Source organism: Poecilia formosa, unplaced genomic scaffold (assembly GCF_000485575.1).
Source record: "Poecilia formosa unplaced genomic scaffold, Poecilia_formosa-5.1.2 Scaffold21, whole genome shotgun sequence".
Taxonomy (NCBI): domain Eukaryota; kingdom Metazoa; phylum Chordata; class Actinopteri; order Cyprinodontiformes; family Poeciliidae; genus Poecilia; species Poecilia formosa.
This window is the reverse complement of record NW_006799960.1, coordinates 2,861,762-2,876,940: the sequence shown is the minus strand read 5'-3', so window position 1 is coordinate 2,876,940 and position 15,179 is coordinate 2,861,762. Positions and strand designations below refer to the sequence as shown.

General features: G+C 37.4%; 4 protein-coding genes across 6 annotated transcripts; 2 read left to right on the top strand and 2 right to left on the bottom strand.

Moving 5' to 3' along the window:
• Positions 1–986: 986 nt before the first annotated feature.
• Positions 987–3,213, top strand: gatad1 (GATA zinc finger domain containing 1). Its single transcript, XM_007547738.2, has 6 exons — positions 987–1,177; positions 1,273–1,481; positions 2,162–2,284; positions 2,370–2,429; positions 2,548–2,731; positions 2,802–3,213. Exons 2-6 carry the CDS (start codon positions 1,299–1,301, stop codon positions 2,990–2,992), a joined length of 741 nt encoding a protein of 246 aa, XP_007547800.1. The 5' UTR covers positions 987–1,177; positions 1,273–1,298; the 3' UTR covers positions 2,993–3,213.
• Positions 3,214–4,182: 969 nt separating this feature from the next.
• On the top strand, positions 4,183–7,579 carry lrrc14b (leucine rich repeat containing 14B). The gene is made up of 3 exons (XM_007547735.2): positions 4,183–4,643; positions 4,707–5,335; positions 6,447–7,579. The coding sequence occupies exons 1-3, from the start codon at positions 4,368–4,370 to the stop codon at positions 7,135–7,137; spliced, it is 1,596 nt and encodes a 531-aa protein (XP_007547797.1). The 5' UTR covers positions 4,183–4,367; the 3' UTR covers positions 7,138–7,579.
• Positions 7,580–7,714: 135 nt separating this feature from the next.
• uqcrb (ubiquinol-cytochrome c reductase binding protein) lies at positions 7,715–10,066 on the bottom strand. Its single transcript, XM_007547734.1, has 4 exons — positions 9,994–10,066; positions 9,118–9,186; positions 8,093–8,259; positions 7,715–7,928 (listed from the first exon to the last, which is right to left on the bottom strand). The coding sequence occupies exons 1-4, from the start codon at positions 10,010–10,012 to the stop codon at positions 7,851–7,853; spliced, it is 333 nt and encodes a 110-aa protein (XP_007547796.1). The 5' UTR covers positions 10,013–10,066; the 3' UTR covers positions 7,715–7,850.
• A 1,103-nt stretch (positions 10,067–11,169) lies between these two features.
• On the bottom strand, positions 11,170–15,143 carry mterf3 (mitochondrial transcription termination factor 3). 3 transcript variants are annotated; one of them, XM_016669307.1, is made up of 8 exons: positions 14,844–14,957; positions 13,487–13,842; positions 13,225–13,377; positions 12,937–13,126; positions 12,177–12,324; positions 11,987–12,058; positions 11,731–11,892; positions 11,170–11,630 (listed from the first exon to the last, which is right to left on the bottom strand). In XM_016669307.1, the coding sequence occupies exons 1-8, from the start codon at positions 14,867–14,869 to the stop codon at positions 11,436–11,438; spliced, it is 1,302 nt and encodes a 433-aa protein (XP_016524793.1). In that variant the 5' UTR covers positions 14,870–14,957; the 3' UTR covers positions 11,170–11,435. The 3 variants fall into 3 exon arrangements, with proteins under 3 accessions (XP_016524793.1, XP_016524792.1, XP_007547794.1); XM_016669306.1 differs by having other exon boundaries at positions 13,225–13,380; positions 14,844–14,955; XM_007547732.2 differs by lacking the exon at positions 14,844–14,957 and adding an exon at positions 14,994–15,143 and having other exon boundaries at positions 11,176–11,630; positions 13,225–13,380.
• Between the last annotated feature and the right edge of the window lie 36 nt (positions 15,144–15,179).

Genomic DNA, 15,179 nt, shown 5'->3' with positions numbered 1-15,179 from the left:
CCTCGTGTTGTTCTTAGCAGAAAAAATATTTTAATACTACATACTAGTTAAAAATGTTTTTCTCAGACTGAAAAATTATTTTTTTTACTGTAGTGAGGAATTAATATCTAAAAGAATGTGTTTTATTTTTCATCTTTAGATTGGTGCATCTACACATTTTCTCTTACTTGGCATAAGAGGAAAGAGTCTTACCTGTTGTAAGACTCTCTGTAAAACAATAAATGTATACATCACCTACAATAAATTAAGTTGCTTCTCATTGGCCCCAAAACAAACATCAGTGGCCTCCCATAAATATTTTAAATATAAAAACTTTACATTTGTTTATTGACAGTGAGAAAAGCATCAAAGTATTTTTTTAGGTTAAGTTTCAAGGAATTTGGAAATTTAGTTTCTGAAAATGCATAGAATACATTTTTTATAGATACTGATGTTATGAGTTCATATTTGATTTCATCTGTGCTTCAACTAGGTTTGTTAAAAAATATGTCTAAACAAATAACAATTAATCCATGACTGATTTTAAAGTCAACAAGTTAAACATGATGGCCCCCCCTCCCAGACTCCCAACAAACCTGTGTTGTAAAGCATTTTTGAGTACTTAGAAAAACACTATGCAGATAAAATGTATTATTATTATTATTATTATTATTATTATTATTATTATTATTATTAAAATGTTGTTAGTAGAAGGGATGTTCTTATCAGGAAGAGGGGGCCAAATCAATTTCTGATTAAGCCCTCAAAAAATATTGGACCATCCCTGCTTTATTGTGCGAGAACTACAATAACTATTTTACCCACAAGACTGTGTTTGGACTCAGGTTACTGTTTGCTGTGTAATAATTTTTTTTATTGTGTCCAATAAATAATTTTTAGAGAAAGAGATGGTTGGGTTATTCATGCTCACTAAAAAAATACCACTTTTATTTTATTTTTTTGTAATTTTTGTGTTAAACTAAGACTGATGTATGGTCTCAGTCCTGTTAGTGGCGCTGTACCCAACTTCATGTTTAACGTCAGAGGAAGAAGCGCAGAAAAAGAGCAGGACCGCTGCTAAGGATAATAGCGACACACATAAACAGACCGAATTGGTTTGTTCGTTGGTGATTTTAAGATGCTATACGTCTTTTATTTGAATTAATAAATGTCGCTGTAATTTGCGGCAGCTACACAGGTGAGGGTTTTGATAGTAAACTGTTGTCGGGCAGCAAATCGAGGAGCTCCATCTCATTTTTTTGTTGGACACTGTTGTGTTCATTTCTGCGTTAGTTGACGTCGTTTGGTGAGCGGCAAAAATGCCTCTGGGTTTGAAACCGTGCTGCTCCGTCTGTAAGACGAACTCTTCCTCAATGTGGAAGAAAGGAAACCAGGGTGAAATACTGTGCAATAACTGCACGGGAAAGACCAACAGCGGCGGTGGAGCTTCTGGACCCTCCGTCTCCACCAGCACACAGCCCAGCAACGGCGGCGGAAAACAGGTCAGTCACACCGAAGAGATGCTTTGAGCGTGGCCTAAATAATTAGGGAACATTGATGTATTTGTAGCTTATTTTCTCATGTCTTTTTGAAACCAGAGAGCTGAAGGTAGATGTATATTTTTGGACTTGTGTGGTGCATCAACAAAACCGCTCAATATCACCCCCTGGCGGCAGTTAAGCATATGAAAAGCAGAGATCGCTTTGGCTTCCGTTTTATTTTCACTGAAGTAAGATTATTGAGATAAGCAAACAATATATTCTTTGTTACTCAGCAAAAGTAAATGTGAAACGTATTATTTAGGATTATGGGCTAGAACTTGTAATCTCATATTTTACGTAATTTATTTATTCTAATATTAAGGGTTTGGGGAAGTTTTATGGGAATAATGGCTTGCAAGTGAATATGTATGGTTACAGAATACCACTCCCAACATGACGGTGGTGTTGTATCAGCTTGTACTATTCATATATGAAACAAAAAATAAGTTACATTTAGCCAAAACAAAAATCACAACAGGTTCCATTATAATACACTGTTATAGTCATTTCAGGAGTCATTGGAAGAAAGAATGATTCCTTAATGTTTTATAAATTCAACAATGTCAGGTTAGTACAACTGTTTTGAGAGTAAGATTCCATATTTAAAATCTGTTGGTGTTTTTTTTTTTTCTTTTTTCTAGTCGAAGCAAGAAATCCACAGGAGGTCTGCGCGGCTGAGAAGCACCAAGTACAAAGCTCCTGCCTCTGAGAAAAAGGTCTCAACAAAAGGCAAAGGAAGGAGACACATTTTCAAACTCAAAAATGTACGCTGCTTATTTTATTTCATTTTATTTGCCATATTTTTACTGCTCTATCAAGTATTTGACACTTGACTATGCTCCTTTACAGCCAATTAAAGCGCCAGAATCGGTGTCAACCATTATCACATCAGAGTCTTTATTCTACAAAGTATGGGGTGGTCACTGTTTTGTTTTTTTTGTTTGTTTGTTTTTTTCAGTGTTTATCAGTGTTTTCAGTGTTAAAAGTGATCATGTAAAAACCCAGAACCTCCTGTTTGTGTTCACAGGGTGTATACTACCAGATAGGTGATGTGATCAGGGTCATAGATGAAGACGATGGGAAGCCGTACTACGCTCAGATCAGAGGATTTGTGCAGGACCAGTACTGTGAGAAGAGTGCGGCTCTGACATGGCTCATCCCCACTCAGGCCAGTCCAAGCGACCACTTTGATCCAGGGACGTACATTATTGGTAAGCGATCTGTTCACACATTTTGCTCTGATTAGTTTGACAGGGTTTTAAGCTCAGTTCTCTGTATTAGGACCAGAGGAGGATCTGCCAAGGAAGATGGACTATTTGGAGTTTGTGTGCCACGCCCCCTCTGAATATTTCAAGTCACGCAGCTCTCCGTTTCCCACCATCCCTCTGTGTCCCGAAAAAGGCTTCATCTGGACGCACATAGGACCTACATCTGTTCTGGCTGCTAAAGAGTCTACCAGCATCGCCAGTTAATAGGATTTCCTCATATATGGACTTGTGCTGTTTCTTTGAAGCAGTTGAATGTATATATGTGTATTATAGAGAAAACAAACTTATTTCAGTTCAAAGGCAAGTTGCAATCCGATTTTGAGACAAACCATTTGTAACTACATTTTAAGGAACCTGTTTACACAGCTGAAACATTGGATTAATACTTTTGTATTTGACAATAAAAATAAAACTTCTTGAAAGTGTCAGTCTTTTTATTCTTATAGAACAGAAAACAAACTAGTAAGATGGAAAAAAAATGTATCTGTACAGATGGGATGAGGCCTGTTCTCTGAAGAGTAGAGCTTCTGATTCTTTGTATTAAAGGGAGCAAGTGGATGTTCTACATTTAATCAAAAAATGCCTCCTGGATTCTCATATTTTAATTCCAGAAACATTACTCTATTAATAATACAGTGCAGATAAAATACTGCACAATTTAAGTAAAAAAAAAAAAAAATTATGTGACCTAGGAATCCCTTACTATGATCAGGAGAGTTTTTTTCATTAAAAAAAAAAAAGTTTTTCTAATGAGACCACAAAAAAGTGCTGTATAAATAAAAAAAATGCAAATATCTTTTGATATCGTTGCATAAAATTATTTCTTCCAACATGACATTTCTTTTCAAGGCAGTCTTTTGCATCATGTCATGAATATGTAATAATTAAAATAGTTTATGGGTTAAATTTTGGTCAGAGATGTTTTCTTGCTTCATCATGTATATTTCCTCTTTGGTGACATTATTTTAAATTGTGCACTTATTTTTCACGAAAGAATCAAAAAGTAAAAGGGAAGAATATAACAGAAAGGTGAGATAAATTTAACAGATGGAGTTAGAAATAAAGATGTAATTTCACACTCCACTTTGAACAAAAGGAGTGTGAACTTGAAACAGGCTAAAAGAAAGCGAAGATTTAATACACTGAATTATGAACATAATATTAACTGCAAACAGTTGACAATAAAAACTCAAGCTTTGAATCATATAGGTTACACTCAAGTTTCTGACTGGGTTAAAGTGAAATTGTACTGATTATGTTAAATATTTTTTTAGTCACTAAACAAAGACGCTTAATTGACAATTTAGTTATTAGTGGAAATTTTCCCAGCAGCATTCGAATGTTGATTCCACTTATCTCTACTGAAAGTCAGACAGTGTACCCTGACGAAGGACGTGAGACAGCTGTTTCTATTAATAGCCCCAACGCTCTTACCTATCACAAGACCCCCAATAACCCACACATAGCTGCTGCTGAACCACAGCAAGCCCATCCTGGATGAACACCACAGTAAAAACTCAGTAAAATCAGGAAAATCTTTCTTCTTCTTCTACTTTCCGCCTCGGATACCTTGGAGAACATGAAGTCCCTGCGCTTCCTTGCGGCTGAGGGCTTCATCCAGACGGGTTCAGCGGCTTTAGGGAACCTAAGCTGTGTGTCTTTCAACCTCTATCCGCTTCTCTTCAAGGCCTGCTACCTCCATGAGCAGGCTGAGCTGCTGCATGCTTTGGTCCAGACGTGGCCTCTGCCAGAGCTCAACATGCAGAGACTCCTGGGGAGATCCTCTGACTGCGAGCTGGACCTCACCTCCTGCACCTGCCGAACCTGCCTACACTCAGTTCTGACCGGTCTAAAGGTAAACCCTACATCGGTTTGGATGTTTATGCCTCTATAACTTTGTGATGATATTTCCTTACAGGACTATGTGCTGTCTCCTCCAAGAACATATGCAAAGAGTTTGCATGTGGTGGACCTGACCGCCCTCAAAGACATTGAGCACCAAGCCTGTCCATGCAAGTCCACCATGGGTCGATGGGCTCGGACCCAGCTCCTGACCCAAATGTGCTATGAGACCATGGTGGCCATGCAGGCGAGCGACGTGAGCCCATCTGCATTTGAAACATCAATTGACGTCCTCCTGAATGGATTCGTGACAGGCCGAAGCTATGAGCTGGTGGCTCAGGCCTTCCTGCTTCTCCGCTACTGTCCCCTGAAGGTTCGCTTTGTTAGCTTTCGAGCCGACTCCCTCGCTCTCAAGCAGCTCTTCTACGTCCTTCGTCTGGCAAAGCCTGAGTCCATAACAAAGCTGGAGGTGGTCCACAATGTTCCCCTGGAGGCCACGCACCTGGAGGTGTTGCTGTCCAGGGTGGAGTTTCCCAAGCTCCAGTCTCTGGCGCTACCAGCGGGGGCGCTGGATGTTAGGAGGCTGGGTGCCGATGATGACGACCTCCTAGCAACCATTGGGCATCTGCTGGCACAACTTGGCAACCTTACTGAGCTTTATGTTGGGTTCTCGACTCTAACTGGACATCTTCGCCGATTGCTGTGGTGAGTACATCAACTATCTGAACTGGCGGGCATTTAATGCATCGTTTGTCATTTATTGATACATTTCTTGTCATAAGAATTTTGATTTATGGTCACGATAAATTCCAATTGATGTTTATAAATACTCGAAACTGTAGTCTCAGAATTTTTATTTTTACAATTTTCTCCACTGTTTGTTCAATGAGAGTACCAATAAATATCAGTTAATTTGAAAATATGACTAAATGCAGTTATGTGCAGTTTAGTGATACAAATCATGCGTCTTTATCCTGCTGGTCTCCTAAAGATGCATGTTACACAAAGGAATGTCTTGCAAGAGCAGTATTTGTGTTTGTGGGGCTACAATTACTGTTTGATGCAGCCACAGGCGCACAGTTACCTAAAAAAGTAGAAATAAATAGTTCTTATTGTCTTCTTATGTTATCAAAGTAGTACCACAACATACTGTGATAAAACTTTAAGTCCATATCGCCCACCACTACCAGGTCACCTGAGGTTTGTTTTTTCTTTATGTATATAAATAAGATGTGCACTTCTTGCAATAGCTCTGCTATTCTTCGGCAGCTTTAAATGTTCTTGTTTAACAATGGACGGTATTTTGTTGTTAAAATTGCTGATATGATGCCAGAGAGGACAGACAGCTCCAGGTCAGTCAGGGACAGAGCCATGCAAAAGTATTAACACCACTTCGATGTTTTGACATTTTCTTACCTTACTGGATTATCTATTTTATTTTAATATCAGGGTTCTATGTAAAAGGCCAAAACAAAGTAGCTGATATTTGCCTTTAGAAGCCTCCTCAACAGTAAATACACTGGAATTAAGAGATATAACTTTGCCTAAATTGTATTTTACACTCTTCCCTCTCTACTAACTGCTTTGGACAGTCTGTTAGCAGTGGTGGAGACAAACCGTGAAGAACCTTGTATACAAAATAAATGAACATATTTTGCAAACTCAAAACGTCATGCTTATATAATATTTTATAGTGATATGAATTAGATTTATCCAAACAAATCTACTTAGTGTTCTCTAATAACTATATAAAACTATGTCAGTTAGGCTAGGACTCTATTTTCCCAATCCTGAATTATGTGTTTACTTTCCCCAGCCCTCTTAATACACCACTGAAGTGTCTGGAGCTGGCTAACTGCTGCCTGAACCGCGTGGATATGACCTACCTGGCCAACAGCCTGCACAGCGAATCCCTGGTCCACCTCGACCTCAGCGGACACGACATCTTCGGCTCTTTTTCCACCGCATTCCACAAACTCCTGAGTCGCTGCTCTGCAACGTTGACGACCCTCGTCCTCGAGGAGTGCAACATCGAGGACGACCACTTAACCACCTTCACCAATGCTCTGTCTCCCTGCCAGGGGCTACAGGAGCTAAAGCTTCTGGGAAATCCTCTCAGCTCCGTCACGCTGAGGAGGTTGTTCTCCACGCTGACAACAGGGTTTCCTAAACTCAGGTACATAGAGGTGCCTGCACCCCGAGATTGCTACTCTGAGGATGTCGCTTATCCTCTTGAAGATGCAGTCTTGTTGGACTACAACAGAGATTTGTTTCAGCAGACCAGGGGTCAGCTTTTGGGCATCCTGGAGCGAGCCGGAAGAGGAGACGTGGAGGTGTGCACCCCCCTCATGGGCGCCTACGATCCAGACATTAACGAAACCAGCAATGAACTCGGGTTGTCAATGCTAAAATCTTTCAACAGTGTGATTGGAAATTTTATAGGTACAATAACAGATGTGGACACCAGGAGATCACAGGCCCAGAGAGGAAATGAGAACGCCTGGTGAGCAGCAAATGGACATGAAGGATTTTATCAAGAGGCTTTGAACAAATCTAAATGAAGCACATCTTTAAAATTAAGTGAATTTTTAATGAATATACATGAATCCTTGTTTTTAAGGCCATTTTAAATTTAGGCATATTTATTTTTAAAATTAATATTAACCTTGTCTCCATTTTGTCTAAGTTACGATCTCGTTTAAGAAAACAAAAATGCAGATAAATTTAGTGATGGTAGCATCTGATGACTAAAGTACTTTTGGAAGTATTCATACTCTCTTTAATTATTGAATATCATGTTAAAACTGCAGGTTTCATTAAGTTGTACTGGGATTTTATGATCGGCAGATAAGGTGTTCTAGAAGATTTATCTGAAAGAAACTTCAGATATCTTGTAAAACATTTGAAAAGCACTTTTTATCCACTTCACAATTTCACAACTTTGTGTTGGTCTAACACTAAAAAAAGTAGAAATTATTGTATTTGAGATAGAAGAACTGCAATGCATTACCGAGTGCAGAAATGTCTTACAGTGTCAAGTCAAACTGTAAAAAAAAAAAAAAAACAAATAAGATACTTCAGTCCTTTACAATGTAATTTTTTTTATTGGGCTCTGTTTTTTTATCCATACAGGTTACATTTCATTTTAAAACTTTACATAGTACACCAGGGAACAATTATACACCAACCATATAAGATTTAACAGCCTAATAGGAAAGTGTTATTTCTTCATCCATTCCTCCCTTTCTTTCCTCTCACGGATCACCTCCTCCAGGTATGGTGTCAGGTAGTTGACATCCTGAGAAAAACATAATAGGTTATGAGAATAAATGAAACCCCAAACAAATCTTGTAGCAGCTGACAAAATAATGTCAACGTGAAAAGTTTATTTTATGACTTCAGTAGCTCCTTCGCAAGTGCAAGACATGACACATGAAGAGTCTTGTTCCCTTGTGAACTTACCTCCTCGTATTTTGTCCACTGATCTTTTGGGAGGATCTGTTGCTTCATGGAGAGATCAAAGGCTCTCTTCATCCTGAACGTCCTGTCATTATAAACGTTCTCTGGGAGCCTCCTCAGGGCCTCCTTCACATCTGAGTCCTCATATATTGTGTCATCACGCATTAAACCTGCAACAACAAAAAAACAAATAAAACAAAAAAAAAAACACGTTCAGATCTTGGAAATTCAATAATGCACAGTTGTATATGTTAGGTTTTGAAACAGCTGATGTTTATTCACATCTTGTTGCTATTTGTGTGTGTGTTTCCATAAGAGCAAGAGGTTGGCATTTGTTTCCAAACTTCAACTAAAATTAAGTTTGTTGACTTTGTTTTGATTAATCCTCCATTTCTTATTTCAAAATCAGAAAAAGAAAATTAATTATGGTGCTCGGGGCTTTCAGTCTTGGAAACAAAATCAGAACCAGCAACTCTTGAATCAGACCTGAACAGAAAGCAATAATACTGTACAAGAGAATCTACATTTATTCACTCTGTAATCACCTTTTACACAGAGTGTCTTTTCATTATAAATAAAATGGATTAAAATCCATCTGTCCCTCAAACTGAAAGCCTTCCTGATATTCTGTGCTCAGTTTCTGAAGCAATGCCATAAAATGATGAACTTTGAACACTAACTTTTTGGTAAACATAGGTTTTGTTGAAAAAAATTAAGGCACTCCGCATGTCTTCCAAAAAAAAAAGCAACAAATCAGTTGCTGCGCAATTGAAGGACATCAAGCATGCAACTCAAGAGAAGACTTAAGCTCATTGATAAGTTTACAGCTTCATTGTGCAAACTTCAAAAAGAAGATCACCATATTGTTATACTTTTATTTTCCTCTCTCTGCCACTTATCTTGTAGCAAAAATAAGATACAGAGTCCCAGTTCATTTTTGCTTAAGCTTTACAAGGGTGGCATCATAAACTTCAACCTTCTCTTGGTGTTTTGAAAATTTACTTCATAACAAACTTTAATTGACTTACCAAGCTTGTTGAAGCCACACAAATTGTAATACCATTTGCGGACGCCAAGCATGAGCCTGCCCGTCGCTGCTGTAACATGAAGGAAGAACACAGAGAATATTAGAGAGAAAAAAAGCGTACAAACTTCTCAATACATCAGACAACAAAGGGAAAAAGCAAATATAAAAGTAAGCATGCAGCTGCAACACCCTCATCTAGACATATTTTCATCTCAAAAGCTATGTAAAATAATGATATGTTAGCTAAAACAATTGTTAACGTCCCTAAAAATGAGTAAAATGTTTTGAATACACTACACAGCATGTTAGATAATGTCTTGATTTACATGTTTATTATTGTTAAAAATGACTTGCTTTGTCAAGTCTTTACTGAAAGTCTCTTGTTAATACAATACAGAGAGAAGCTAGAGAATCGAACAATTAAATTATACAGCAAAACAATACCAAGAGTTTCCTCATTACATGACATTAGCCGTGTAATGAAATAGGACACAGCACAATGTAGGTTAGCCGGCTGTAAGTATTAACATAATAAAAGGTTGTGCGCAAGAAATAAAGATCATCAAGCTCCCATTGCACTAATTTCTTGAGTAACATGTACAAAAAATGTCTAAAAATGTCTTGCATACAAATTTTTCAAATAATTATCCATAACGGTGAATGCTAAGCTAGCGCTAGCCGACCTGTTAGCATCAGTTAGCAAGGGGACATTAAGGACACACGCATGTTAGAGGCACAATAAAGTCATTTTGAAGCAGAGGATATACAGTTTTACAACGCCGTGTTTGACAATGTATTGCGATTCATTCAATATGAACATGACAAGATATTTAAAGGTATAGAAACGTCTTAAAAATCAGAAGCGATGTTCGCTTACCTGGTGCCCTGGACGCCATGTTTACCACTAAGAGCGAGTGACCGCAGTGTATTGTGGGTAAAAAGCGGCTCAGAGGATGATTTTTTTGTTTGTTTGTTTGTTTTTATTAATAAAGACAAGAAAATGACATATCTTCAAAGAATTGTAAAGGAAACGTTTTTTGACTGGTAATTTTAAAAATCCATTCTAACAAAAAAAAAAAAAGATATACAGCTAAGTTTTCTTTATTCATTTCCTTTTTTATTTCCCTCTGAAGGACAATAAAGGGTATTTCAGTTATATTTTTAAACAAAGTGGATCTCTCAATATTAATTCCTTCTTGCTGATCTGATCAGCAAGTGATGTTAACAAGTGGAATTTTACCTTTTATTCCTGAAATGTATAAAACATAAAATGTACATTTTATCTGAAACTTTAATATGGCAAACTAAAGTATTTATTTTTAATAATCACATACAGTTTAATTTAAATGTTAATTGTTGCAACTCTACATTTAATTTGGTAGATCCCACATAAGTTTCCAACTTGGTCTTCCAAAATTGGAGCAAAGAAAGAGAAAAATTTCCTTTTAGTAGCAAGAGTAGCTACATAAAACTGTCCAGTTTTTAGAACATTTTTTTAAGATAAGGATTTTTTGCATTTTGGTGAAGTCATTCATTAAATCCATCAGAAAACTCTTTAAAAAAAAAAACAAAAAAAAAAACCAAACAAGACTCTTCTGTTCCCAGTCTTTTGGAACACATAAAAATCTTCCAATTATAGATTTAAAAATCTAAAAAAAAAAAAAAAAAAACACTCTTCTGTTCCCAGTCTTTTGGAACACATAAAAATCTTCCAATTATAGATTTAAAAATCTATAATTGGGATGTATTATTATGTGTACACAATAAAAGTACTAGATTTTAGGGTATCCAAACAATTTCCAAAATGGATTTAAACATAAAGCAGGTTTTCATGACACCACTCGTATTCGGAAGGAGAAAAGAATCCTTCTCATTTAGAACAATTTGCAATGTTGATGCCATGCTGAACTCAGAGGCCAGACAGCATTAATATTGTTTACTTTTACTGTTTTTGAGAAATTACAAGTTTTACAGTTAATATATGGTTTTATGCATGTAAACCATGACATCATGATGTATAAAACTGAATTAAACAAGAAAGAAACAGAACTAGTTAAACTACATCAATGTTACATTTTAATATTTTAGAACAAATTCTGTTTTATGTACATAAATTTATACAGTCAAACCACAGAAAAAAAAAGTCAATTAAACTGAACATATATCAGTTATGCTCTTTGCAAAGAATAGTTTTCACACACAAGTTGCCATGCATAATTTTTGGTAAACATGTTTGTTTGCAAACATCTTTTGGAAGTGAATCCACTGCATGTATCCAGTGTGGTTTTTATATCACTTTCATCTTTGCATCATGAAGAATCAAAGAGTCTTTTGGAACAAATAAAAATCTTCCAATGTGGCCATTGCAAGCTCCGTGCAAAAGATCTCATCCGGCAGGGACGCCAAGCGGTCCAGTGAGATGTAGCTGGGCAGGTCTGGGTCATACTGAGCTTTCCCAAGATACTCCAGAAACAAGTGGCGCTCTCTGAGACGCAAGAACTTTGAGTTGAGAACCTGGAAGACAATAAAAAACAGAGTTATAAAATTATAGATTTGGACAAAAATGAAGCAAAATTTAGTAAGAGAGACAGAACAAATGGCCATTGTCACCTACCTGTGGAAACTTTGTGATCAGGTGATGGGGAACTTTCATGGTGTTGTGAACAAAGTCAAATATCTGGGTTAGTTTCTTTTTACTGGCTGTCAAAACCTTAGGGATGGCAATAACAATGTGCTGGATCTCATTTTGCTTAAAGCCAAACTCTATTTCGCACACCTGCAGAAAACATTTACAAAAAAAAAAGGATTTTGTTCATCATCTAAACAAACTTAAACTATGATTTTCCCAATATCAAGCTTTGACTCGATACCTTTAAGTTTTCTTTAACAGGCTCCAAGCTGCCACACAGTAATCTGGGGAGACGAGCAACAACGTTCCGCGTCTGCAGACACATGTGGAAATTATTAGTGTTTACCGCTCATCAATAAAAGAAAACTAAAAATCCCTGCTCATTTCAAAAATATTTTCATGGGATCTCTTGTGATTTCCCGACAACCTACGTTGGAAGCATTGAGTTTGAGTTGCTGCTGAAAAAAGCCCAGCCTGTTGTCCAGCCTCTTCACGCTGAAGCTAAGAAGATACGGTGCTCTGGAGACCATAGATGCAACCGTTTCTGAACTGAACTTCCTCGACGTCAGGTAGTTCACTCTTGATACAAAAGAGAAAACATCATCAACACAAATAATTTCGAGGAGGAAATGTCAACATTGTGTCTAATATTTATATTCATTTCTCCATTCTCCATATTATGCGACGTTACAGCAACCAACATTAATGCATTTTATTGGGACTTTGTGATAGAGCAACGTGAAAAAAACAAACAAAAAAGCTTTCAGATCTTTTGCGAAATAGAATCAAAAAGGTGTGATATGTGTCTTTATCAGAGCCCACATTTCTCTGATAACCCTCAAGAAAACCCACTGCAACCAGAAGTAACCAAACTGGAAAATACTGACTACCTGTGAATTATGTTTTCAATGGGGGTTGAGTTACAAAATAACATGCCAATTCTTGAAGATCTCATGGAGCATCAATTTTATCTGAAAAAAACAGCTATTGAACAGCTGGACAGCAGTTACAACTGTTAACTCTGCAACTTTTCAGATTTAAGAAAATTGAAAACGATATTTTCCTTCAACCTCACAACTATGCACACAAAATACATTAAAGTTTGTGACTGTATCGTGAAAAAATGTAAAAAAGAAAAAAAAAAAAAAGAATATGAATAATTTTGCATCACACTCTATATTTTCATGTTACCTGGCCTGCAAGTTTTCCAAGTTCTCGGAGAGGATGAATGGGTTGTGCGAGATGATGTAGCCCAAGCGCGAGTCCTCCACTCCAATCTCTTTCAGAAACAATAGGCAAGGTGCTACATCTCTGTTGAAGTCAAGTCTGAGCAGCATGGAGCCAACGTTGGGCCTTCGCTCCAGCTTCCACAAGCTGACCCCTACAATGAGAGGAGACTGAAAGAGTTAATAAAATGCTATTTGCCTACTTCTATCTCTGTATTAAAGGGGGGTAAAAAAATCTTCATGGCGAGTTTACCAAGCTGCACCAGCTTTGTAAGTGTCTCCGACTGGTCAACATAGTCTTGGAGAGAGACTGAGGCTGGAGGAATGGAAGGAGGAATAGAAATGCCAACAGCTTCCTCGTCACTGATTTCCTCCAACGCTGAAAGTTTCTCATCAGCATCCAAGCCTTCTTCATGAAGAAAACAAAACGAGTCAGAGGCAATTCAGTTCTTCTAGGATGAATATTTTGTGTCCAAGTCAACTACAAATTCTGCTTAGTGACAGTAGATACATACCAACAGAAATCTGACTTTGGGGTAGTGGCAAAGCATCCACTGTTGGCACCAGAGCAGGCTTGTATTCAGGGATGTCTGTTCCGGGCCCCTCATCTGTATGTTTGCTTTCCTTCACCTCAGTTGTCAGATATTTTGCCGTATAATCATAATAGCAGGATGTTTGACGTTTCCAGTTCAGTCTCGGCTGAGCTGCTGTGTGATTTCCTCTGGATAAAAACCTGTTACTGATTCTGGTTGATTTGCCCACAGTCACACTATGTTGAACGTGAACATAGTGCAGATGAGTGCTGTTCTTTGGCGAAAGAAGACCTCTGCATCGCAGACACAACTTGGCACAGGCAGAAAACATGCTCATTCTGAAAGACATTAAAATACAGTGTGGGAAAAGAAAGCTTGGAGCTCAGAACAATAAAAAAAAACAAACATTCTATATAAAGCTAAGGAAAACAATATGTATCAGCAAACAAAAGCGGTTAAGACCAATGTTATTTTTAAGCTATTTTAGCATGCACAAATCTTGTTTTGTCATCTTGCTTGGTTAATCCTCTCTTGCAGGAGTACAAGTAGAGTTTTCAAGTTTTTCTTTTTTTTTTTTTTTAAATACATTTGAAGATGCATATAGAAGGGCGACCATTCATGGTTGAAAACACATCCAAATATGTCTTTACATTCAGTGTGTAGGCCTTCCGATACCTGCAACCTGGAATTTTTTAAAATTACATTCAAAATCCTGATTACACAGATGGTACCCACAACATTTAAGAACTGACTTACATTAAAAATGAAAATACTCCCCATCACTACTTTTGTCATCACAGGACAAAAGTTTCCTTACTATTACAAATCCAGATTATTTATACGCATTATCTGATTGACTGAATGTCTGATGAGTTAGAAATCAAAATCGAAAATAATTAATTGCAGCCGTAACAGTAATAAATACGAACTGAACAATTTGAGGGATACACAATGCTGAAGTTAGCACTGTTGCCTTGCAGCCATAAAGTGCTGGGTGTGAATCCCAGCCTGGATTTATTTTCTCCAATAGGTTTTCATAATATTCTCACTTATGTGAGGAGATTTCTCAGGGTTTTTCAGTTACCTCTCACAGTCCAAAAACATGACTGTTGTGTTAATTTGTCCTTATGATTAACTGTGCATGGTTGTTTTGTACGTGGGGCCCCAAATCATGTTTTGCCTATGGCCCTCAAATAATCTGTAGCCTGCTGTTACATACGTCTTTGTTGTCGACCAACTGCACTGCATGCAATTATAAGTTTAATAATGTTTAAATATTTAAATACCACTGATTTACAGACGGACTCAACTACTTAATGCTAATTTATCAGCAACCTACATGGAGAGAATGAACATTTCAGGCATCTGTTGATGTCCTCTAAGGAGTTGGCTTGATTAATCGATGCTAACACGCTAGGTCAACAGCTACCCTCAAAACCGAGATCTAGCCGAGGTTACGATACAACAACTGGGCATTCACAATACTCACGTTTGTCTATTCAAATCATCTCTTACACTTGAATAGATGTAGAAATGTTGAGAAATATGAAGTGTTTTCACGTGGACCTTAGCGGAAGAGCTACACTCAAACGTCACATTCCGGAATGTTCCACAGCGGTGTTTTCTGATGACTGATCGATAAAGTTTTATTTTTTTAAATGAAATATGGTTAGAT